Source organism: Nothobranchius furzeri, chromosome 6, assembly GCF_043380555.1.
Source record: "Nothobranchius furzeri strain GRZ-AD chromosome 6, NfurGRZ-RIMD1, whole genome shotgun sequence".
Lineage (NCBI taxonomy): Eukaryota > Metazoa > Chordata > Actinopteri > Cyprinodontiformes > Nothobranchiidae > Nothobranchius > Nothobranchius furzeri.
In genome coordinates, this window is record NC_091746.1 from 2,673,742 (window position 1) to 2,697,744 (window position 24,003).

Here is a 24,003-nt window from a genome sequence, read left to right on the forward strand (position 1 = left end):
GTTCAGAACACTTACAACTCAATAGATTCTACCTTCCTGTAACGTTTCAGCTGATTGGACCTTGTTTACACACAAATGAACCCAGAATGATGTGAAATTGTGCTTCGTGCAACATAATTCTGCGTGCCATTTAAAAACCATAAGTGCTAATGACTCCATTCCTTTTTGTGGTTGTAGGGGCTGTTGATTGGAGTACACTAAAACAACCCTGATCTCTCTAGGACATTCAGAAGCCAAGTTATAAGCCCACAAATGTGTAACTGGACTACTTCTTTAAATTGACACCAGATCCGGTGACCTTTGGGACATGGTTTGACACCTTATAGGAATGTGCGATCATCATGAAACATTCAGATCACTTACAACTCAATAGATTCTACCTTCTTGTAACGTTTCAGCCTGATTGGACCTTGTTTTCACACAAATGGACCCAGAATGATGTGAAATTGTGCTTCGTGCAACATAATTCTGGGTGCCATTTACAAACCATAAGTGCTAATGACTCCATTCCTTTTTGTGGTTGTAGGGGCTGTTGATTGGAGTACATTAAAACAAACCTGATCTCTCTAGGACATTCAGAAGCCAAGTTATAAGCCCACAAAGGTGTAACTGGACTACTTATTTAAAGTGACACCAGGCCCGGTGACCTTTGGGACATGGTTTGACCCCCTATAGGAATGTGCGATCATCATGAAACGTTCACATCACTTACAACTCAATAGATTCTACCTTCTGCTAACGTTTCAGCCTGATTGGACCTTGTTTTCACACAAATGAACCCAGAATGATGTGAAATTGGGCTTCGTGCAACATAATTCTGGGTGCCATTTAAAAACCATAAGTGCTAATGACTCCATTCCTTTGTTTGGTAATGGGGGCTGTTAATTGGAGTACTCTAAAACAAACCTGACCTCTCTAGGTTATTCAGAAGCCAAGTTATAAGCCCACAAAGGTGTAACTGGACTACTTCTTTAAATTGAAACCAGATCCGGTGACCTTTGGGACATGGTTTGACCACCTTAGGAAAGTGCTATCATCATGAAACATTCAGATCACTTACAACTCAATAGATTCTACCTTCCTGTAACGTTTCTGCCTGATTGGACCTTGTTTTCACACAAATGAACCCAGAATGATGTGAAATTGTGCTTCGTGCAACATAATTCTGGGTGCCATTTAAAAACCATAAGTGCTAATGACTCCATTCCTTTTTGTAGTTGTAGGGGCTGTTGATTGGAGTACACTAAAACAAACCTGATCTCTCTAGGACATTCAGAAGCCAAGTTATAAGCCCACAAAGGTGTAACTGGACTACTTCTTTAAATTGACACCAGATCCGGTGACCTTTGGGACATGGTTTGACCCCCTTAGGAAAGTGCTATCATCATGAAACGTTCAGATCACTTACAACTCAATAAATTCTACCTTCTTGTAACGTTTCAGCCTGATTGGACCTTGTTTTCACACAAATGGACCCAGAATGATGTGAAATTGTGCTTCGTGCAACATAATTCTGGGTGCCATTTACAAACCACAAGTGCTAATGACTCCATTCCTTTTTGTGGTTGTAGGGGCTGTTGATTGGAGTACATTAAAACAGACCTGATCTCTCTAGGACATTCAGATGCCAAGTTATAAGCCCACAAATGTGTAACTGGACTACTTCTTTAAATTGACACCAGATCCGGTGACATTTGGGACATGGTTTGACCCCCTTAGGAAAGTGCTATCATCATGAAACGTTCAGATCACTTACAACTCAATAGATTCTGCCTTCCTGTAACGTTTCAGCATGATTGGACCTTGTTTTCACACAAATGGACCCAGAATGATGTGAAATTGTGCTTCGTGCAACATAATTCTGGGTGCCATTTACAAACCATAAGTGCTAATGACTCCATTCCTTTTTGTGGTTGTAGGGGCTGTTGATTGGAGTACTCTAAAACAAACCTGACCTCTCTAGGATATTCAGAAGCCAAGTTATAAGCCCACAAAGGTGTAACTGGACTACTTCTTTAAAGTGACACCAAGCCCGGTGACCTTTGGGACATGGTTTGAACCCCTATAGGAATGTGTAATCATCATGAAACGTTCAGATCACTTACAACTCAATAGATTCTACCTTCTTGTAACGTTTCAGCCTGATTGGACCTTGTTTTCACACAAATGGACCCAGAATGATGTGAAATTGTGCTTCGTGCAACATAATTCTGGGTGCCATTTACAAACCATAAGTGCTAATGACTCCATTCCTTTTTGTGGTTGTAGGGGCTGTTGATTGGAGTACACTAAAACAAACCTGATCTCTCTAGGACATTCAGAAGCCAAGTTATAAGCCCACAAATGTGTAACTGGACTACTTCTTTAAATTGACACCAGATCCGGTCACGTTTGGGACATGGTTTGACCCCCTTAGGAAAGTGCTATCATCATGAAACGTTCAGATCACTTACAACTCAATAGATTCTACCTTCCTGTAACGTTTCAGCCTGATTGGACCTTGTTTTCACACAAATGGACCCAGAATGATGTGAAATTGTGCTTCGTGCAACATAATTCTGGGTGCCATTTACAAACCATAAGTGCTAATGACTCCATTGCTTTTTGTGGTTGTAGGGGCTGTTGATTGGAGTACTCTAAAACAAACCTGATCTCTCTAGGACATTCAGAAGCCAAGTTATAAGCCCACAAATGTATACCTGGACTACTTCTTTAAAGTGACACCAGGCCTGTTGACCTTTGGGACATGGTTTGACCCCCTATAGGAATGTGCGATCATCATGAAACGTTCAGATCACTTACAACTCAATAGATTCTACCTTCTTGTAACGTTTCAGCCTGATTGGACCTTGTTTTTACACAAATGAACCCAGAATGATGTGAAATTGTGCTTCGTGCAACATAATTCTGCGTGCCATTTAAAAACCATAAGTGCTAATGACTCCATTGCTTTTTGTGGTTGTAGGGGCTGTTGATTGGAGTACATTAAAACAAACCTGATCTCTCTAGGACATTCAGAAGCCAAGTTATAAGTCAACAAAGGTGTAACTGGACTACTTCTTTAAAGTGACACCAGGCCTGGTGACCTTTGGGACATGGTTGGAACCCCTATAGGAATGTGCGATCATCATGAAACGTTCAGATCACTTACAACTCAAGAGATTCTAACTTCTTGTAATGTTTCAGCCTGATTGGACCTTGTTTTCACACAAATGGACCCAGAATGATGTGAAATTGTGCTTCATGCAACATAATTCTGGGTGCCATTTACAAACCATAAGTGCTAATGACTCCATTCCTTTTTGTGGTTGTAGGGGCTGTTGATTGGAGTACACTAAAACAAACCTGATCTCTCTAGGACATTCAGAAGCCAAGTTATAAGCCCACAAATGTGTAACTGGACTACTTCTTTAAATTGACACCAGATCCGGTCACGTTTGGGACATGGTTTGACCCCCTTAGGAAAGTGCTATCATCATGAAACGTTCAGATCACTTACAACTCAATAGATTCTACCTTCCTGTAACGTTTCAGCCTGATTGGACCTTGTTTTCACACAAATGGACCCAGAATGATGTGAAATTGTGCTTCGTGCAACATAATTCTGGGTGCCATTTACAAACCATAAGTGCTAATGACTCCATTGCTTTTTGTGGTTGTAGGGGCTGTTGATTGGAGTACTCTAAAACAAACCTGATCTCTCTAGGACATTCAGAAGCCAAGTTATAAGCCCACAAATGTATACCTGGACTACTTCTTTAAAGTGACACCAGGCCTGTTGACCTTTGGGACATGGTTTGACCCCCTATAGGAATGTGCGATCATCATGAAACGTTCAGATCACTTACAACTCAATAGATTCTACCTTCTTGTAACGTTTCAGCCTGATTGGACCTTGTTTTTACACAAATGAACCCAGAATGATGTGAAATTGTGCTTCGTGCAACATAATTCTGCGTGCCATTTAAAAACCATAAGTGCTAATGACTCCATTGCTTTTTGTGGTTGTAGGGGCTGTTGATTGGAGTACATTAAAACAAACCTGATCTCTCTAGGACATTCAGAAGCCAAGTTATAAGTCAACAAAGGTGTAACTGGACTACTTCTTTAAAGTGACACCAGGCCTGGTGACCTTTGGGACATGGTTTGACCCCCTATAGGAATGTGCGATCATCATGAAACGTTCAGATCACTTACAACTCAAGAGATTCTACCTTCTTGTAATGTTTCAGCCTGATTGGACCTTGTTTTCACACAAATGGACCCAGAATGATGTGAAATTGTGCTTCATGCAACATAATTCTGGGTGCCATTTACAAACCATAAGTGCTAATGACTCCATTCCTTTTTGTGGTTGTAGGGGCTGTTGATTGGAGTACATTAAAACAAACCTGATCTCTCTAGGACATTCAGAAGCCAAGGGTACCACTTTACAATAAGGCTCCCTTATAATTGGCTAATAAATGGTTTATAAATGTCTTATTAATCCATCTATAATGCCTTATATATGACTAATAAACATTTATTATGCATTAATTAAGGGTGAAAAAGACACTAAACTTACTAGTTTCTTGCCAAATAGTGAACCAAATCTGTTGACTTATGTACTTTATCTAGACTTCATATATTAAACATTTCAAACTAAGAAACTACCTTTTAAGCACTATTAGCATTTGTAAACAAGGTTTTGGGCAACTAATAATGTACCTTATAACTGCATTATAAATACTTACAATGATTAAAGGGAGGCTTATTGTAAAGTGTAAAATATGTCTTTATTCATTAATAGTTAATAAACATTTATAAATACAAACTGGAGCCTTATTGTAAAGTGTAAAACATGTCTTTATTTATTAATGATTAATAAACATTTATAAATACAAACTGGAGCCTTATTGTAAAGTGTAAAATATGTCTTTATTTATTAATAGTTAATAAACATTTATAATTACAAAAGGGAGCCTTATTGTAAAGTATAAAACATATCAGTGTTTATTAATGACTCTTAAACATTTTTAAATGTAAAATGAAACTTTTTTAGTATGAAACTAGTTAACATTTATTTATAACCAGTAAACTTTTTGAAGACTAGGGGCCTTACTATGAAAAGTATAACAAGCTGCCTTATAACATTAGACAATACTCTATCTTAACAAGTGCAGTTGTTTTGGTTACTCTTAGGACACACAAAACCTTCTAAACAAAAATGACAAGAAAAATCTTTGTTGTGTGGAAACTGAACACATAACTGAACAGATCGTTAAAAAATTACCAGTTTCACACACATCTGTTCTATAGCTAAATATGCTGAAACAGAACAAGTCAGATAACTGAGTAGGCTTTCAGACAGACTTGCCTCTTCGAATTGGAAGCAAAGTACCATCAGCCTTCATGCTTTCTATTTTGTTTTTCACTTCATCATTGCTTTGAATCTCTTCCTCACATCGCTTAGCAAAATGGAGTACCGTCTCTCCACTGGGCTTGTTGGAGATCAGCTCCTGGTAAACAAGAGGAGCTGCGATAGCGAGCTCAGCAACTGATGCCGTGGACACAACTGTGTTTCTGTCAATCCCATGCTTCTGAAAAGCTTTGGACAAGGTCTTCATCTTTGGAAATGTCTTGAGGAGGGACTTGTATCTCTGCACAATCTCACTTGGTGTTCGGACTGAGAATCAAATTAAAACAAAGAAAACTGTTAGAAACAAATGCTCATGGCACACAATACAATCTGTTACTATAATTTACACACACACATGCATATACGTGTGTGTGTGTGTGTGTATGCATTTCTAAAAATGCGCATCAGTCCAAACCTTATATTCAAGTTTGGTGTCAAATACAATGTAGTTTGAAGAAAATGTTTAAATGGTAATTTTATCTCCAAAGAACATATCTTCTAGCCTGGCCTGCCAGACTAGACTTCTGCACAGAGAGTCTGGTAACTCACAGGCAGAGAGGCACATGAGGGGCGGGATTAGCCAGCTCAAAAATGACCAATCAAAAAAAAAAAAAAGGTGGAAATGCCAACTGTACCATGTGACACAGTAGTTTTTTTAGCTGTAGTAAAAAATGGAGCCTGGTAATGGCGCAAACATCTTTCTTTAGAAGAAAGATTTTTAGCGGTTCTTGTTGTGGTTTCAAAGACATGTCCAAGTCTTTTACAACAGAGGAAAGAGCCGCGGTGAACTCCGCTTCAGACATAATTGTTTATGAGAATTTGAGCTTCACTGTGTGTGTGACATACGCTGCTCAGTGATGATTGGTTTGGTTAGCATTTTCAGGGGGGTGGGGTTATTTACATAGGAGAGTTACCAGACTCTTTCTCTGTGCAGAATTAAACAGAGGAGGACTCTGGCAGGCCAGGCTACATATCTTCTGAATATAAGTATTTTGCTCACCACGCTGCCGGAACTTCTTTTCCTCCTTCTTGTATTTCTTGGCTTTTGAATGCTTGTTTTTGAATTTGCGCTTTTGCTTCTTTGGGGGTGAAGATGAGGATGAGGATGACCACTCAGATGATGCAGATGAAGATGTGGAAGATGAATCCAAGTTTTCAGAAGGATTGTTGAAAAACGTATCATTTAATGGTTCGTCTTTAGGTTGCGCTGCAGAAAAAAATGGATGAATTTAGAATTTTTTTTAACACATATCAGGTAACACAGAGTGAAACAAACATGCAAAGTAGCTGCCAATTTCATTTCATTACACAATGGATGATTTTGTCAGCTTATGTGCTTTGACAGAATGAGAATGATGCACCCTTCTGAGTGAAATAATATACATGTGGCTGGGCAAATCTAATTTTTGTAGACTATAGAATAATAAAACAGTATAATGACTGAGTGTTGTTGTCCAATACAACATTAAATGTCAATAATTGGCAGTAATTACCTATTACCGTGGTGTTTAAAGGAGAAAAAGGGGAAAACTAAGTTGCTGGTACTAAGAGATAAAGTGGCACAACTACAAACCATCTAAATGAACACTTTGATGTCGAAATGTGTATTTTAAATTAATTATTAAAGTATGTAAATGAAAATGTATTTATTCGTGAGAGCACAGACAACTGTAAGAAAACAGATAATAAACAGATAATAGGTAATGGCATAATACATGCCAATTAATTAATCAATAGGTTTAAACCCAATTAGAACAAGTTATTTTTAAGAGTTAACTGGCATAACACCAAAGAGTAACAATTTTTTTTATCAACACAGTGACAATAAGGGATCTTCATGTATATTTATAAATTATCTGATTTTTATCACAATAATCTAAAATTAAACAATGTTTATGAAACTAGTTTAATGTCATACTTGACAGAGATGATAGCTGACTTCGGAGGAAATCCCTCTCTCCTTCCAGTTCTTCAATTCTCATCTTTTGCCACTCCAGCTTCTCCTTAAGAAAAGCAACTTCCTGTCTCTCCTTATTAAGAAGCACAGTTGCAGTAGGGGCAAGGCCAGAAGAAGTATCTAAAAAAGACAAAATTTAGACACACATTAACAACAGTAGCAGAATCTCTAATCTAAACTAGGCAAACTAAATGACAGCAGAAACAAAAATATCTACTTTAAATGGTAACAATACAAATGTAAAAAAAGTTCTGAGACAAACACCTGTTGTAGAGCAGACACTTCCAGAACAAAATAAATTATTCCTCCATGTTACCACACTGGGGTTATTCATAATGATATAAATGTATATACATTTACTAACTATTAAAAAATATAAAACTTTGTGAGGTGTCACTTTCGTAATAATTAATAGTACCAGAGATAGCTAGGCACTGTAGCAGCCAAATGGTTCATTGTTAGCATTAAAACATTCCTCACCATCACGTTTCTCTGTTGACAGCGTTGGTTTAGTGTTAACGTTATCCAGTCGCTGCTTTTTGTTTTTCTTTGAACGCGTGCTGACCGCAGGTGTCGCAGTGGAACAGGAATCTTTCTCTTCAGGTCCATCCATGGCGCTGCCGTAGCTAGCGTCAGTCCGTGTCGGTTTGACTGGTGGATCCACCTCAGCTCCGACGCACACCGATGGGAGGGACTTCCGTATTAAGATTCACTGTGATTGGATGTTTGCACTAAGCTCATCTCTGTATGGCTAATTTTCGTTTTATTCCCTTTGGCGCGACGATGGCTAGTTTTCATATGCAACCTAAAAATCCAGCGGGAAACGCTTCATAACTGAGTCCAATGCACTATAAGAGGTAAGCAAATTGTTTTATTTTTTGTATGCAGGGTTGTTCTTTTAATTATAATTCACTTTTAAATATTACTTTAGCTGATGAAGAAAAATCATTTTTAAGAATGAAAATGTTTTGTGTAAATGTAGCATGTTTTGTATTAACTTAACTAAATATTCTTGTTCCTGTTGTGTTAGCCATTTTTACATTTTTCTTTGAAAATTATCAGCATTTACAAGTTCGCTTGCAGGGAAGAGTAGTCATAAATAATGATAATTAACATATTTATTAAAAACCCATTTATCTTTCTTTTTTTGGTCATTCTTAGTAAGTCAACATAATTATAAATTCAGGTTTTTATTTAGCAAGTGTTACTTCCTGTTGAGCTGTGTATTGTAAAAAGAAAAAAAAAACAACACAAATAGATTGCAGAGGCAATACAGTTAGTAACTGTATGTGCTGTGTTTTTTAAGTAAGTAAAATAAACTGGAACTAGAAATGTTTATATCTTGATTTTTTTTGTGTGTTGAATTTTTTGGTCAAATTAATGGTTTTACATTTTTCCTTGACTTTTCAAAGAATGCTTTGAGAATTATACAAAGACTTGATCTGTTGCTATATCAGTGACCTTTTTTTACCTATGACATTCTGAAGATACCAGTATTTCAATGTAATAATATAATTAAATAAATCTATAATTTTTCCTACTAGAATGCCTCTTGGGATGAAGTTGCGCACTCATACAGAGGGAAAACAAACTAAAAAGAAGACTCTGAGGCTGATTAAATGGCTGCAAAAGAAACACCTTCTAAAGAAGAAGCTGAGATGCCCTGTTTGCCACCATAAGATGAAAATGATATCTGTGGTGAAGAAAGACCAATTTATGTGGTATGAATGCATGATAATGTAGAACATTTAACATCACATTCTGATATTAAAGGCAGGGTACGTAAGTTGGAATTGTTAAAATAATTTTGACCATCTGACCTTGTTCTATGAGAAAAAGTGTGATCTTTCATATTTTATTTTTCTCCTAAGTCCCTCCCCTGGCTTTACAGCTAAACTAATAATTTCTGCAAGCCTACCACATTGGCCAATAGCACTACATTTCAGATGTTCTCTCACTTGACTCGGCTTTCCCTGCATGTGCACGTTAGGAGGCGTGGCTTTCGGCTCATTCAGGAAGGTCGGGGATAGAGCAACAGCCCTTCAAATTTTAAAAGCAAGACACAGTGCTAACTTTATCTCAATACTTATTTATTTTTTAATATAATTTTGTGATAATGTTTATAGGTTCATTTATTTACCTCACTTTTTGGTTTGTTCTCAGGTGCTGCAAAAGAGCAAGTCATAGAAAAGTCTCCAGAACAATTAGAACTGGCTCCCTCTTTGAGAAATCAAAATCTTCTCTTTTCAGTTGGATGAAGTTCATCTACAGGTAGCCTGTGTGTATAAATGTCAACAGGAATAGCAGTTAATAATAGGGCCTCAGTGAGTTTTGATTGGTTTTCATTTCTGTCGCAGATTTTCACAAGGGCTCAGGCTCAGGCAGATAGATATGATTGATGATGATGTGGCTGGCAGCTCCAAAACATTAAGTGCCATGGCAAAGCGTATTCGACAAGTCTGCATCAGTGCAATGGAAAGACACGGAGTAAATAAAGGGCACTGTCTTGGTGGTCACAAAGAATTTGTGGTTATGGATGAAAGCTGTCTCCGTCATCAGCGAAAGGTTGTAAACTCTCAGACCCCTTTGTTATTATCAGTCCAGATCTGAACATGTCCCCTAAACATATAAGTTTTAAGTTTTTACCATTACATTTAAGAATCAATATAGTAAAACTGTTACAACCAAACAAAAACAATCTGTTAATAAACATATTATTATATCAATTACTATGATGATTTGAATCACTTGAGTCAGAATTTAACTAAATTAAAGTTTGTAAAAGTAGTCAATTAATCCATAAAGGAAATGAATGACAGAAAACAGCTTTTTTATTCAACATCTTTGTCATGCTGTTAATAAAGTTAAAATACAATTTACTTTAATAACAGCAATTCAATTAAAATGTTAAGATGCAAACTGCATTTAAGAATATACTTTGTAAATATTCTGTTTAACCTTAATCTTTTTTTATTTTCAGTATGCACGTGGACGCTTCGGAAATGCTTGGAAAAGAAAGAAATGGGTCTTTGGACTGATGGGAGTGAAAGACAAAAGGCGAAGGCTCGTGTTAAAACTTGTAGAGAAACGAACAAGGCGTCACCTTGTTCCTCTGATCAGACAGCATGTTAAGTCAGGTAGTGCCATTATCAGTGATGAGTGGAGAGCCTACAAGAATGTCTTGACAAACATGGGGTACAAACATTACACAGTAAATCACAGCAGGTGGTTTGTTGATCCTCACTCGGGCAGTCATACACAACATATTGAAAGAGCTTGGATGACAATTAAAGGACATATTCGCAGACTAAGAGGAAATCGTACAGAGATGTTGTTGGAGGAACATCTTAAAGTTCTCGAATGGTCATCTTGGCTTGGTTCAAAACATCCTGATGGACCACTGGGACGCTTATTCAAGGACATATGGAAATCATTCCCAGTTTAACCTGAATCTCTTCTACAACAGTTTTTTTTAGGGAGGGGGTATTTGGTGTGTTTGATGAGTTTGGATGTTAAATGTGCTACACTTACAATACATGACCATTTTTGACAGTAGTTAACATGGTTTGTACAAATATTTTAAGCATTTAGTGTAACTCTGAAGTTTAACAAATTTAAACATTTAAGACTAATTTTTAGTATTTATAAATGTTTATTAGTCATTAATAAATAAAGATATGTTTTATACTTTACAATAAGGCTCCAGTTTGTATTTATAAATGTTTATTAATCATTAATAAATAAAAACATGTTTTACACTTTACAATAAGGCTCCAGTTGTATTTACAAATGTTTATTAATCATTAATAAATAAAAACATGCTTTGCACTTTATAATAAGGCTCCCTTTTGTATTTATAAATGTTTATTAATCATTAATAAATAAAGACATGTTTTACACTTTACAATAAGGCTCCAGTTTGTATTTATAAATGTTTATTAATCATTAATAATCATTAATAAATAAAGACATGTTTTACACTTTATAAGAAGGCTCCAGTTTGTATTTATAAATGTTAATTAATCATTAATAAATAAAGACATGTTTTACACTTTACAATAGCGCTCCCTTTAATCATTGTAAGTATTTATAATGCAGTTATAAGGTACATTAATTATTTGCCCAAAACTGTGTTTACAAATGCTAATAGTGCTTAAAAGATAGGTTCTTAGTTTGAAATGTTTAATATATGAAGTCTAGATAAAGTACATAAGTCAACAGATTTGGTTCACTATTTGGCAAAAAACTAGTAGGTTTAGTCTCTTTCTCACCCTTAATTAATGCATAATAAACATTAATTAGTCATATATAAGGCATTATAGATGGATTAATAATACATTTATAAACCATTTATTAGCCATTCATAAGGGAGCCTTATTGTAAAGTGGTACCAAGCCAAGTTATAAGCCCACAAAGGTGTAACTGGACTACTTCTTTAAAGTGACACCAGGCCTGGTGACCTTTGGGACATGGTTTGACCCCCTATAGGAATGTGCGATCATCATGAAACGTTCAGATCACTTACAACTCAATAGATTCTACCTTCTTGTAACGTTTCAGCCTGATTGGACCTTGTTTTCACACAAATGAACCTAGAATGATGTGAAATTGTGCTTCGTGCAACATAATTCTGGGTGCCATTTAAAAACCATAAGTGCTAATGACTCCATTCCTTTTTGTGGTAATGGGGGCTGTTAATTGGAGTACTCTAAAACAAACCTGACCTCTCTAGGATATTCAGAAGCCAAGTTATAAGCCCACAAAGGTGTAACTGGACTACTTCTTTAACCCTTTGGTGCATAATGGTCACTACAGTGGACAGGTACTCAAAATTGTTATTTATTTATTTTTGCTATTAAGCACAGCTGTTGAAGACTTTATTGCATGTGAGCCCCTCCATTTGGACTTCAGTAAGTCAAGCCAACATATTTCATGTTCAGAATGCACGCTGTCCACTGAGATGGACATGTAATAAACTATGTGTAAATTAAATGTTACAAAAAATGTGTAAATATGAAATTTTTTTCATTCACACCTAAAGATGAATGAAAAAAATTGTTTAAAAAATCATGGTTGAAGATTTCATAATTCATGCATCAAAGGGTTAAAGTGACACCAAGCCCGGTGACCTTTGGGACATGGTTTGAACCCCTATAGGAATGTGTAATCATCATGAAACGTTCAGATCACTTACAACTCAATAGATTCTACCTTCTTGTAACGTTTCAGCCTGATTGGACCTTGTTTTCACACAAATGGACCCAGAATGATGTGAAATTGTGCTTCGTGCAACATAATTCTGGGTGCCATTTACAAACCATAAGTGCTAATGACTCCATTCCTTTTTGTGGTTGTAGGGGCTGTTGATTGGAGTACACTAAAACAAACCTGATCTCTCTAGGACATTCAGAAGCCAAGTTATAAGCCCACAAATGTGTAACTGGACTACTTCTTTAAATTGACACCAGATCCGGTCACGTTTGGGACATGGTTTGACCCCCTTAGGAAAGTGCTATCATCATGAAACGTTCAGATCACTTACAACTCAATAGATTCTACCTTCCTGTAACGTTTCAGCCTGATTGGACCTTGTTTTCACACAAATGGACCCAGAATGATGTGAAATTGTGCTTTGTGCAACATAATTCTGGGTGCCATTTACAAACCATAAGTGCTAATGACTCCATTGCTTTTTGTGGTTGTAGGGGCTGTTGATTGGAGTACTCTAAAACAAACCTGATCTCTCTAGGACATTCAGAAGCCAAGTTATAAGCCCACAAATGTATACCTGGACTACTTCTTTAAAGTGACACCAGGCCTGTTGACCTTTGGGACATGGTTTGACCCCCTATAGGAATGTGCGATCATCATGAAACGTTCAGATCACTTACAACTCAATAGATTCTACCTTCTTGTAACGTTTCAGCCTGATTGGACCTTGTTTTTACACAAATGAACCCAGAATGATGTGAAATTGTGCTTCGTGCAACATAATTCTGCGTGCCATTTAAAAACCATAAGTGCTAATGACTCCATTGCTTTTTGTGGTTGTAGGGGCTGTTGATTGGAGTACATTAAAACAAACCTGATCTCTCTAGGACATTCAGAAGCCAAGTTATAAGTCAACAAAGGTGTAACTGGACTACTTCTTTAAAGTGACACCAGGCCTGGTGACCTTTGGGACATGGTTTGACCCCCTATAGGAATGTGCGATCATCATGAAACGTTCAGATCACTTACAACTCAAGAGATTCTACCTTCTTGTAATGTTTTAGCCTGATTGGACCTTGTTTTCACACAAATGGACCCAGAATGATGTGAAATTGTGCTTCATGCAACATAATTCTGGGTGCCATTTACAAACCATAAGTGCTAATGACTCCATTCCTTTTTGTGGTTGTAGGGGCTGTTGATTGGAGTACATTAAAACAAACCTGATCTCTCTAGGACATTCAGAAGCCAAGTTATAAGCCCACAAAGGTGTAACTGGACTACTTCTTTAAAGTGACACCAGGCCTGGTGACCTTTGGGACATGGTTTGACCCCCTATAGGAATGTGCGATCATCATGAAACGTTCAGATCACTTACAACTCAATAGATTCTACCTTCTTGTAACGTTTCAGCCTGATTGGACCTTGTTTTCACACAAATGAACCTAGAATGATGTGAAATTGTGCTTCGTGCAACATAATTCTGGGTGCCATTTAAAAACCATAAGTGCTAATGACTCCATTCCTTTTTGTGGTAATGGGGGCTGTTAATTGGAGTACTCTAAAACAAACCTGACCTCTCTAGGATATTCAGAAGCCAAGTTATAAGCCCACAAAGGTGTAACTGGACTACTTCTTTAAATTGACACCAGATCCGGTGACCTTTGGGACATGGTTTGACCCCCTTAGGAAAGTGCTATCATCATGAAACGTTCAGAACACTTACAACTCAATAGATTCTACCTTCCTGTAACGTTTCAGCTGATTGGACCTTGTTTACACACAAATGAACCCAGAATGATGTGAAATTGTGCTTCGTGCAACATAATTCTGCGTGCCATTTAAAAACCATAAGTGCTAATGACTCCATTCCTTTTTGTGGTTGTAGGGGCTGTTGATTGGAGTACACTAAAACAACCCTGATCTCTCTAGGACATTCAGAAGCCAAGTTATAAGCCCACAAATGTGTAACTGGACTACTTCTTTAAATTGACACCAGATCCGGTGACCTTTGGGACATGGTTTGACACCTTATAGGAATGTGCGATCATCATGAAACATTCAGATCACTTACAACTCAATAGATTCTACCTTCTTGTAACGTTTCAGCCTGATTGGACCTGGTTTTCACACAAATGGACCCAGAATGATGTGAAATTGTGCTTCGTGCAACATAATTCTGGGTGCCATTTACAAACCATAAGTGCTAATGACTCCATTCCTTTTTGTGGTTGTAGGGGCTGTTGATTGGAGTACATTAAAACAAACCTGATCTCTCTAGGACATTCAGAAGCCAAGTTATAAGCCCACAAAGGTGTAACTGGACTACTTATTTAAAGTGACACCAGGCCCGGTGACCTTTGGGACATGGTTTGACCCCCTATAGGAATGTGCGATCATCATGAAACGTTCACATCACTTACAACTCAATAGATTCTACCTTCTGCTAACGTTTCAGCCTGATTGGACCTTGTTTTCACACAAATGAACCCAGAATGATGTGAAATTGGGCTTCGTGCAACATAATTCTGGGTGCCATTTAAAAACCATAAGTGCTAATGACTCCATTCCTTTGTTTGGTAATGGGGGCTGTTAATTGGAGTACTCTAAAACAAACCTGACCTCTCTAGGTTATTCAGAAGCCAAGTTATAAGCCCACAAAGGTGTAACTGGACTACTTCTTTAAATTGAAACCAGATCCGGTGACCTTTGGGACATGGTTTGACCACCTTAGGAAAGTGCTATCATCATGAAACATTCAGATCACTTACAACTCAATAGATTCTACCTTCCTGTAACGTTTCTGCCTGATTGGACCTTGTTTTCACACAAATGAACCCAGAATGATGTGAAATTGTGCTTCGTGCAACATAATTCTGGGTGCCATTTAAAAACCATAAGTGCTAATGACTCCATTCCTTTTTGTAGTTGTAGGGGCTGTTGATTGGAGTACACTAAAACAAACCTGATCTCTCTAGGACATTCAGAAGCCAAGTTATAAGCCCACAAAGGTGTAACTGGACTACTTCTTTAAATTGACACCAGATCCGGTGACCTTTGGGACATGGTTTGACCCCCTTAGGAAAGTGCTATCATCATGAAACGTTCAGATCACTTACAACTCAATAAATTCTACCTTCTTGTAACGTTTCAGCCTGATTGGACCTTGTTTTCACACAAATGGACCCAGAATGATGTGAAATTGTGCTTCGTGCAACATAATTCTGGGTGCCATTTACAAACCACAAGTGCTAATGACTCCATTCCTTTTTGTGGTTGTAGGGGCTGTTGATTGGAGTACATTAAAACAGACCTGATCTCTCTAGGACATTCAGATGCCAAGTTATAAGCCCACAAATGTGTAACTGGACTACTTCTTTAAATTGACACCAGATCCGGTGACATTTGGGACATGGTTTGACCCCCTTAGGAAAGTGCTATCATCATGAAACGTTCAGATCACTTACAACTCAATAGATTCTGCCTTCCTGTAACGTTTCAGCATGATTGGACCTTGTTTTCACACAAATGGACCCAGAATGATGTGAAATTGTGCTTCGTGCAACATAATTCTGGGTGCCATTTACAAACCATAAGTGCTAATGACTCCATTCCTTTTTGTGGTTGTAGGGGCTGTTGATTGGAGTACACTTAAACAAACCTGATCTCTCTAGGACATTCAGAAGCCAAGTTATAAGCCCACAAATGTGTAACTGGACTACTTCTTTAAAGTGACACCGGGCCTGGTGACCTTTGGGACATGGTTTGACCCCCTATAGGAATGTGCGATCATCATGAAACGTTCAGATCACTTACAACTCAATAGATTATACCTTCTTGTAACGTTTCAGCCTGATTGGACCTTGTTTTCACACAAATGGACCCAGAATGATGTGAAATTGTGCTTCGTGCAACATAATTCTGGGTGCCATTTAAAAACCATAAGTGCTAATGGCTCCATTCCTTTTTGTGGTTGTAGGGGCTGTTAATTGGAGTACTCTAAAACAAACCTGACCTCTCTAGGATATTCAGAAGCCAAGTTATAAGCCAACAAAGGTGTAACTGGACTACTTCTTTAAAGTGACACCAAGCCCGGTGACCTTTGGGACATGGTTTGACCCCCTATAGGAATGTGTAATCATCATGAAACGTTCAGATCACTTACAACTCAATAGATTCTACCTTCTTGTAACGTTTCAGCCTGATTGGACCTTGTTTTCACACTAATGGACCCAGAATGATGTGAAATTGGGCTTCGTGCAACATAATTCTGGGTGCCATTTACAAACCATAAGTGCTAATGACTCCATTCCTTTTTGTGGTTGTAGGGGCTGTTGATTGGAGTACACTAAAACAAACCTGATCTCTCTAGGACATTCAGAAGCCAAGTTATAAGCCCACAAAGGTGTAACTGGACTACTTCTTTAAATTGACACCAGATCCGGTGACGTTTGGGACATGGTTTGACCCCCTTAGGAAAGTGCTATCATCATGAAACGTTCAGATCACTTACAACTCAATAGATTCTACCTTCCTGTAACATTTCAGCCTGATTGGACCTTGTTTTCACACAAATGGACCCAGAATGATGTGAAATTGGGCTTCGTGCAACATAATTCTGGGTGCCATTTAAAAACCATAAGTGCTAATGACTCCATTCCTTTTTGTGGTTGTAGGGGCTGTTGATTGGAGTACACTAAAACAAACCTGATCTCTCTAGGACATGCAGAAGCCAAGTTATAAGCCCACAAATGTGTAACTGGACTACTTCTTTAAATTGACACCAGATCCGGTGACCTTTGGGACATGGTTTGACCCCTTATAGGAATGTGCGATCATCATGAAACATTCAGATCACTTACAACTCAATAGATTCTACCTTCTTGTAACGTTTCAGCCCGATTGGACCTTGTTTTCACACAAATGGACCCAGAATGATGTGAAATTGTGCTTCGTGCAACATAATTCTGGGTGCCATTTACAAACCATAAGTGCTAATGACTCCATTCCTTTTTGTGGTTGTAGGGGCTGTTGATTGGAGTACACTTAAACAAACCTGATCTCTCTAGGACATTCAGAAGCCAAGTTATAAGCCCACAAATGTGTAACTGGACTACTTCTTTAAAGTGACACCAGGCCTGGTGACCTTTGGGACATGGTTTGACCCCCTATAGGAATGTGCGATCATCATGAAACGTTCAGATCACTTACAACTCAATAGATTCTACCTTCTTGTAACGTTTCAGCCTGATTGGACCTTGTTTTCACACAAATGGACCCAGAATGGTGTGAAATTGTGCTTCGTGCAACATAATTCTGGGTGCCATTTACAAACCATAAGTGCTAATGACTCCATTCCTTTTTGTGGTTGTAGGGGCTGTTGATTGGAGTACACTAAAACAAACCTGATCTCTCTAGGACATTCAGAAGCCAAGTTATAAGCCCACAAAGGTGTAACTGGACTACTTCTTTAAATTGACAACAGATCCGGTGACCTTTGGGACATGGTTTGACCCCCTTAGGAAAGTGCTATCATCATGAAACGTTCAGATCACTTACAACTCAATAAATTCTACCTTCTTGTAACGTTTCAGCCTGATTGGACCTTGTTTTCACACAAATGAACCCAGAATGATGTGAAATTGTGCTTCGTGCAAAATAATTCTGGGTGCCATTTAAAAACCATAAGTGCTAATGACTCCATTCCTTTTTGTGGTTGTTGGGGCTGTTGATTGGAGTACACTAAAACAAACCTGATCTCTCTAGGACATGCAGAAGCCAAGTTATAAGCCCACAAATGTGTAACTGGACTACTTTAAATTGACACCAGATCCGGTGACCTTTGGGACATGGTTTGACCCCTTATAGGAATGTGCGATCATCATGAAACATTCAGATCACTTACAACTCAATAGATTCTACCTTCTTGTAACGTTTCAGCCCGATTGGACCTTGTTTTCACACAAATGGACCCAGAATGATGTGAAATTGTGCTTCGTGCAACATAATTCTGGGTGCCATTTACAAACCATAAGTGCTAATGACTCCATTCCTTTTTGTGGTTGTAGGGGCTGTTGATTGGAGTACACTTAAACAAACCTGATCTCTCTAGGACATTCAGAAGCCAAGTTATAAGCCCACAAATGTGTAACTGGACTACTTCTTTAAAGTGACACCAGGCCTGGTGACCTTTGGGACATGGTTTGACCCCCTATAGGAATGTGCGATCATCATGAAACGTTCAGATCACTTACAACTCAATAGATTCTACCTTCTTGTAACGTTTCAGCCTGATTGGACCTTGTTTTCACACAAATGGACCCAGAATGGTGTGAAATTGTGCTTCGTGCAACATAATTCTGGGTGCCATTTAAAAACCATAAGTGCTAATGGCTCCATTCCTTTTTGTGGTTGTAGGGGCTGTTAATTGGAGTACTCTAAAACAAACCTGACCTCTCTAGGATATTCAGAAGCCAAGTTATAAGCCAACAAAGGTGTAACTGGACTACTTCTTTAAAGTGACACCAAGCCCGGTGACCTTTGGGACATAGTTTGACCCCCTATAGGAATGTGTAATCATCATGAAACGTTCAGATCACTTACAACTCAATAGATTCTACCTTCTTGTAACGTTTCAGCCTGATTGGACCTTGTTTTCACACAAATGGACCCAGAATGATGTGAAATTGTGCTTCGTGCAACATAATTCTGGGTGCCATTTACAAACCATAAGTGCTAATGACTCCATTCCTTTTTGTGGTTGTAGGGGCTGTTGATTGGAGTACACTTAAACAAACCTGATCTCTCTAGGACATTCAGAAGCCAAGTTATAAGCCCACAAATGTGTAACTGGACTACTTCTTTAAAGTGACACCAGGCCTGGTGACCTTTGGGACATGGTTTGACCCCCTATAGGAATGTGCGATCATCATGAAACGTTCAGATCACTTACAACTCAATAGATTATACCTTCTTGTAATGTTTCAGCCTGATTGGACCTTGTTTTCACACAAATGGACCCAGAATGATGTGAAATTGTGCTTCGTGCAACATAATTCTGGGTGCCATTTAAAAACCATAAGTGCTAATGGCTCCATTCCTTTTTGTGGTTGTAGGGGCTGTTAATTGGAGTACTCTAAAACAAACCTGACCTCTCTAGGATATTCAGAAGCCAAGTTATAAGCCAACAAAGGTGTAACTGGACTACTTCTATAAATTGACACCAGATCCGGTGACATTTGGGACATGGTTTGACCCCCTTAGGAAAGTGCTATCATCATGAAACGTTCAGATCACTTACAACTCAATAGATTCTACCTTCCTGTAACGTTTCAGCCTGATTGGACCTTGTTTTCACACAAATGGACCCAGAATGATGTGAAATTGTGCTTCGTGCAACATAATTCTGGGTGCCATTTACAAACCATAAGTGCTAATGACTCCATTCCTTTTTGTGGTTGTAGGGGCTGTTGATTGGAGTACACTAAAACAAACCTGATCTCTCTAGGACATTCAGAAGCCAAGTTATAAGCCCACAAATGTATACCTGAACTACTTCTTTAAAGTGACACCAGGCCTGGTGACCTTTGGGACATGGTTTGACCCCCTATAGGAATGTGCGATCATCATGAAACGTTCAGATCACTTACAACTCAATAGATTCTACCTTCTTGTAACGTTTCAGCCTGATTGGACCTTGTTTTTACACAAATGAACCCAGAATGATGTGAAATTGTGCTTCGTGCAACATAATTCTGGGTGCCATTTAAAAACCATAAGTGCTAATGGCTCCATTCCTTTTTGTGGTTGTAGGGGCTGTTAATTGGAGTACACTAAAACAAACCTGACCTCTCTAGGATATTCAGAAGCCAAGTTATAAGCCCACAAAGGTGTAACTGGACTACTTCTTTAAAGTGACACCAAGCCCGGTGACCTTTGGGACATGGTTTGACCCCCTATAGGGATGTGTAATCATCATGAAACGTTCAGATCACTTACATCTCAATAGATTCTACCTTCTTGTAACGTTTCACCCTTATTGGACCTTGTTTTCACACAAATGGACCCAGAATGATGTGAAATTGTGCTTCGTGCAACATAATTCTGGGTGCCATTTACAAACCATAAGTGCTAATGACTCCATTCCTTTTTGTGGTTGTAGGGGCTGTTGATTGGAGTACACTAAAACAAACCTGATCTCTCTAGGAGATTCAGAAGCCAAGTTATAAGCCCACAAATGTGTAACTGGACTACTTCTTTAAAGTGACACCAGGCCTGGTGACCTTTGGGACATGGTTTGACCCCCTATAGGAATGTGCGATCATCATGAAACGTTCAGATCACTTACAACTCAATAGATTCTACCTTCTTGTAACGTTTCAGCCTGATTGGACCTTGTTTTTACACAAATGAACCCAGAATGATGTGAAATTGTGCTTCGTGCAACATAATTCTGGGTGCCATTTAAAAACCATAAGTGCTAATGGCTCCATTCCTTTTTGTGGTTGTAGGGGCTGTTAATTGGAGTACTCTAAAACAAACCTGACCTCTCTAGGATATTCAGAAGCCAAGTTATAAGCCCACAAAGGTGTAACTGGACTACTTCTTTAAAGTGACACCAAGCCCGGTGACCTTTGGGACATGGTTTGACCCCCTATAGGAATGTGTGATCATCATGAAACGTTCAGATCACTTACAACTCAATAGATTCTTTTTTTTTTTTTTTAACGTGTCCTGTCTGGCTGTGAAGCAAGCAGAATTGATGTCTGAATGCTGGTAACAAGCCTTACAGTTTTACTCTCAGGTGGAGCATCAGAGCATCTGCTTTTAATGTCTCAGGTGGAGCATCAAAGAGTCTGCTTTTAATGTCGCACCTGATATTTAAAACTTTATTGTTATTGTTTTTGAATGCTTTGTAATTTCGACCAGACACGGAGACAGAGGTGAAAGAGAAAGGAAAAGAGAAAAGGTGGGGAGAGAGGGGGTTAGGTGGGGGGGGGGATTCAACAAAAATAAACAATAATGAACAAGAGTCTGCTTCTAGACCTGCAAAATGAGACGAGAAAAAAGCAAAACATAACAAAAAAATGGGACACAACACCAATATAACAAAATCAAGCTATCACTGCGTCAACTTGATGAAGAAATATATAATCAATCATTGTTTAACTAAACAGTCACACGATAATATACCACAGTGCATTGAGTGCCCACCATAGTCTTAAGACATGTGTTGAACGTGCCCCAAGCCCATACTTATGAGAGCACCATGTGAGCACCTGTGTGTGTACACGCGCTTGTTTATGTAAGGTTTATCTATAGGAGCGTCCAATAGAGAGTGTGAGGGACCACAGATCTGCCCCCCAAAGACGCGTAGGAGACGGGGGGGAGCTCCAAGTCCCAGAGATCCAGGCGCTGCCCCAGAACACAGGAATCCCAAGGAGCCCGCAACCAGAAAGGCCCCCGCCCCCCTCGAGAGGCACAGAGGATCGCCCCGGGGGGGCACAACCAGCAGCCGGCAGAGCCCCGGGAGATATCAGCGGCAAGTCCTCAGGCCTGCCCGCAGCCTCCCACCCCCTAGCCGGCCGAGTCCGGGACCCAGCGACCCGGGACCCAGGGGCGACCACCCCCGCCGGGGACCCAGCAGAGCCCAGGGACCCAGACCCCCCCGGGCCGCCACCGGGATTGATCAGGCAGATGCCAAAAATCTTAAACTCCCTGACCCGGGAGCCACGAACACTCAGGCAGACCAAGGCATCACACCCCCACCAGGTGTAACAGGGGGGAGGGGAGACGAAGATCTATATCATCAAAGGAGGTCCCAGGAGAAGGGAGGAGTCAAAGGCCCCACCTGACATATACAGTCATACACAAACACAGTCACACACTCCCTCCCTCATGCTCACACATGCACATACAACCAAAGACTTACAAAAATACACGCCGGACACCCATTCATGCTCCCCATACACACCCTATTCACTCTGGTCCCGGTAATGCTGCACATGGGGTACAACCACCACCGGTTACCAGAGTTTGACCCTTTCTGCTGGGGTGCTGATGAGCAGGCTCCCCCGCCCACCGCCGAGCACAGCAACCCACCACCCCAGACCCCAACCAGACGGCCAGATCTCCCTCCTAGTCTCCAGCCCCAGGCAGCCAAGCAACAACAGAGGTGTGCTAAGACCCCCTGGTCTCCCTCCACCTGCTCCAACATAGTGTTGTGTGTTAATGAGGTGTATTCTATTGCTGTGGTGAGCGGGCAGTGCGGGCATTTTCTGGCCTATGCCAGCTGATGCCACTGCACCACCCTACTTGCACCCACAGCCCTTGGTGTCTAAATGCAGTTTAAAATTCGAAGTGGGCACCGGCACTCGGGAGGAGGCTGAGAACTCCCCCTGCCAAGTGCCGTTGAATGTGCTCACTCCCAAGGCCCTAAGTGTATGTTTGCGTGGAATGTCGTCGGTGGAAGTGCATAAGGTGCAAATAAAATTGGGGGGCAGGAAGCCACAGGAATGCGGAAATGGGGTCCATACCCGCACTCCCCGACTTGTCCACCCCCCAAGGTCCTATGTGCATGTTTGTGTGATGATGTGAGGGAGCAGGAGGAGAGAAATAAACGGGGATGGGGAGGAATGGCTGGTAGGGCTTAGCCCTCCAGGGAGCCAGCTCCCCCACTGACCCCAATAGGCACCTCCGTTGTCATACCGCCGCCCAGGGCATGGAGACCCCAGCCCATCCTGCCAGGGCCCAAAGCAGCAGCATCACAGAGCCCCACAGAGCCCGAGGGAGCCGACCCAGCCCCACCCCAGCAGAATATCTATGCCCATCCCTGCATTTGCACAACTTCCAGAATATATAAGACATAAGACATCCAGGTAAGGTTGGGTCCTCCCCCTCCTGGACCTCCCCCTCCCCTGTGATGGGACAACAGAGGAGCCAGGGCCTGCCCTACGCCCCCGAACCCGGGCCAGGTACTTCTGCGTATTCCTGCCTTCTTCCCCGGCAGCGTACATGTAGGGACCCGACCCCCAAGGCCCAGCCCAGATCCCCACACGGGGCCGGCCACCCCAACACCCCGAGCCCCCAGGCCCCCACCCAGACCCACCCAGGGGCAATGCAGCCGCCAGGCAGTAACCCATGGCCGCCGCCAAGACCTCCAAGGGGCCCCACTCACAACCGCCAGCAGTACACCCCCCGAGGCAACCCAAGCACCTCCAGAGGGGGGGAACAGCCCCCCAGTGCCAGACATCCCCAGTGAACCCATCCCCAGGGAACATCCAGATACTCCAAACTCAGACCCTCCACCCCCCCACCCACATCATCCCGCAGGACATCATCAACGGCCCCCCATCACCGCTATGTGATGGAACCGATCAAAGGAGCCCAGAGAGATTTATTTGAAGTGGAAGCAGAGGCTAAATCAAGTGCAATATGA

At 40.3% G+C, this 24,003-nt stretch overlaps 2 protein-coding genes across 3 annotated transcripts; one reads left to right on the forward strand and one right to left on the reverse strand.

The window, feature by feature from the left end:
* Positions 1 to 4,504: 4,504 nt before the first annotated feature.
* Positions 4,505 to 7,987, reverse strand: LOC129160561 (coiled-coil domain-containing protein 106-like). Its single transcript, XM_054737404.2, has 4 exons — positions 7,836 to 7,987; positions 7,317 to 7,475; positions 6,399 to 6,605; positions 4,505 to 5,665 (listed from the first exon to the last, which is right to left on the reverse strand). The coding sequence occupies exons 1-4, from the start codon at positions 7,966 to 7,968 to the stop codon at positions 5,343 to 5,345; spliced, it is 822 nt and encodes a 273-aa protein (XP_054593379.2). The 5' UTR covers positions 7,969 to 7,987; the 3' UTR covers positions 4,505 to 5,342.
* A 138-nt stretch (positions 7,988 to 8,125) lies between these two features.
* Positions 8,126 to 11,121, forward strand: LOC139070501 (uncharacterized). Of its 2 annotated transcripts, none has more exons than XM_070552850.1 (5): positions 8,126 to 8,212; positions 8,900 to 9,076; positions 9,519 to 9,626; positions 9,713 to 9,842; positions 10,336 to 11,121. In XM_070552850.1, the coding sequence occupies exons 1-5, from the start codon at positions 8,199 to 8,201 to the stop codon at positions 10,798 to 10,800; spliced, it is 894 nt and encodes a 297-aa protein (XP_070408951.1). In that variant the 5' UTR covers positions 8,126 to 8,198; the 3' UTR covers positions 10,801 to 11,121. The 2 variants fall into 2 exon arrangements, with proteins under 2 accessions (XP_070408951.1, XP_070408950.1); XM_070552849.1 differs by having other exon boundaries at positions 9,713 to 9,920; positions 10,336 to 10,970.
* The last annotated feature ends 12,882 nt before the right edge of the window (positions 11,122 to 24,003 follow it).

Coding starts and splice junctions, on each gene's coding strand:
- LOC129160561 (XM_054737404.2), bottom strand. CDS start 7,968: ATGGATGGACCTGAAGAGAAAGATTCCTGTTCCACTGCGACACCTGCG. Junction 6,606..7,316: donor TCAGCTATCATCTCTGTCAA/GTATGACATTAA, acceptor TTTTTTCTGCAG/CGCAACCTAAAGACGAACCA. Junction 5,666..6,398: donor AAAGAAGTTCCGGCAGCGTG/GTGAGCAAAATA, acceptor TTTGATTCTCAG/TCCGAACACCAAGTGAGATT.
- LOC139070501 (XM_070552849.1), top strand. Junction 9,077..9,518: donor AAGAAAGACCAATTTATGTG/GTATGAATGCAT, acceptor GTTTGTTCTCAG/GTGCTGCAAAAGAGCAAGTC. Junction 9,921..10,335: donor GTCTCCGTCATCAGCGAAAG/GTTGTAAACTCT, acceptor TTTTATTTTCAG/TATGCACGTGGACGCTTCGG.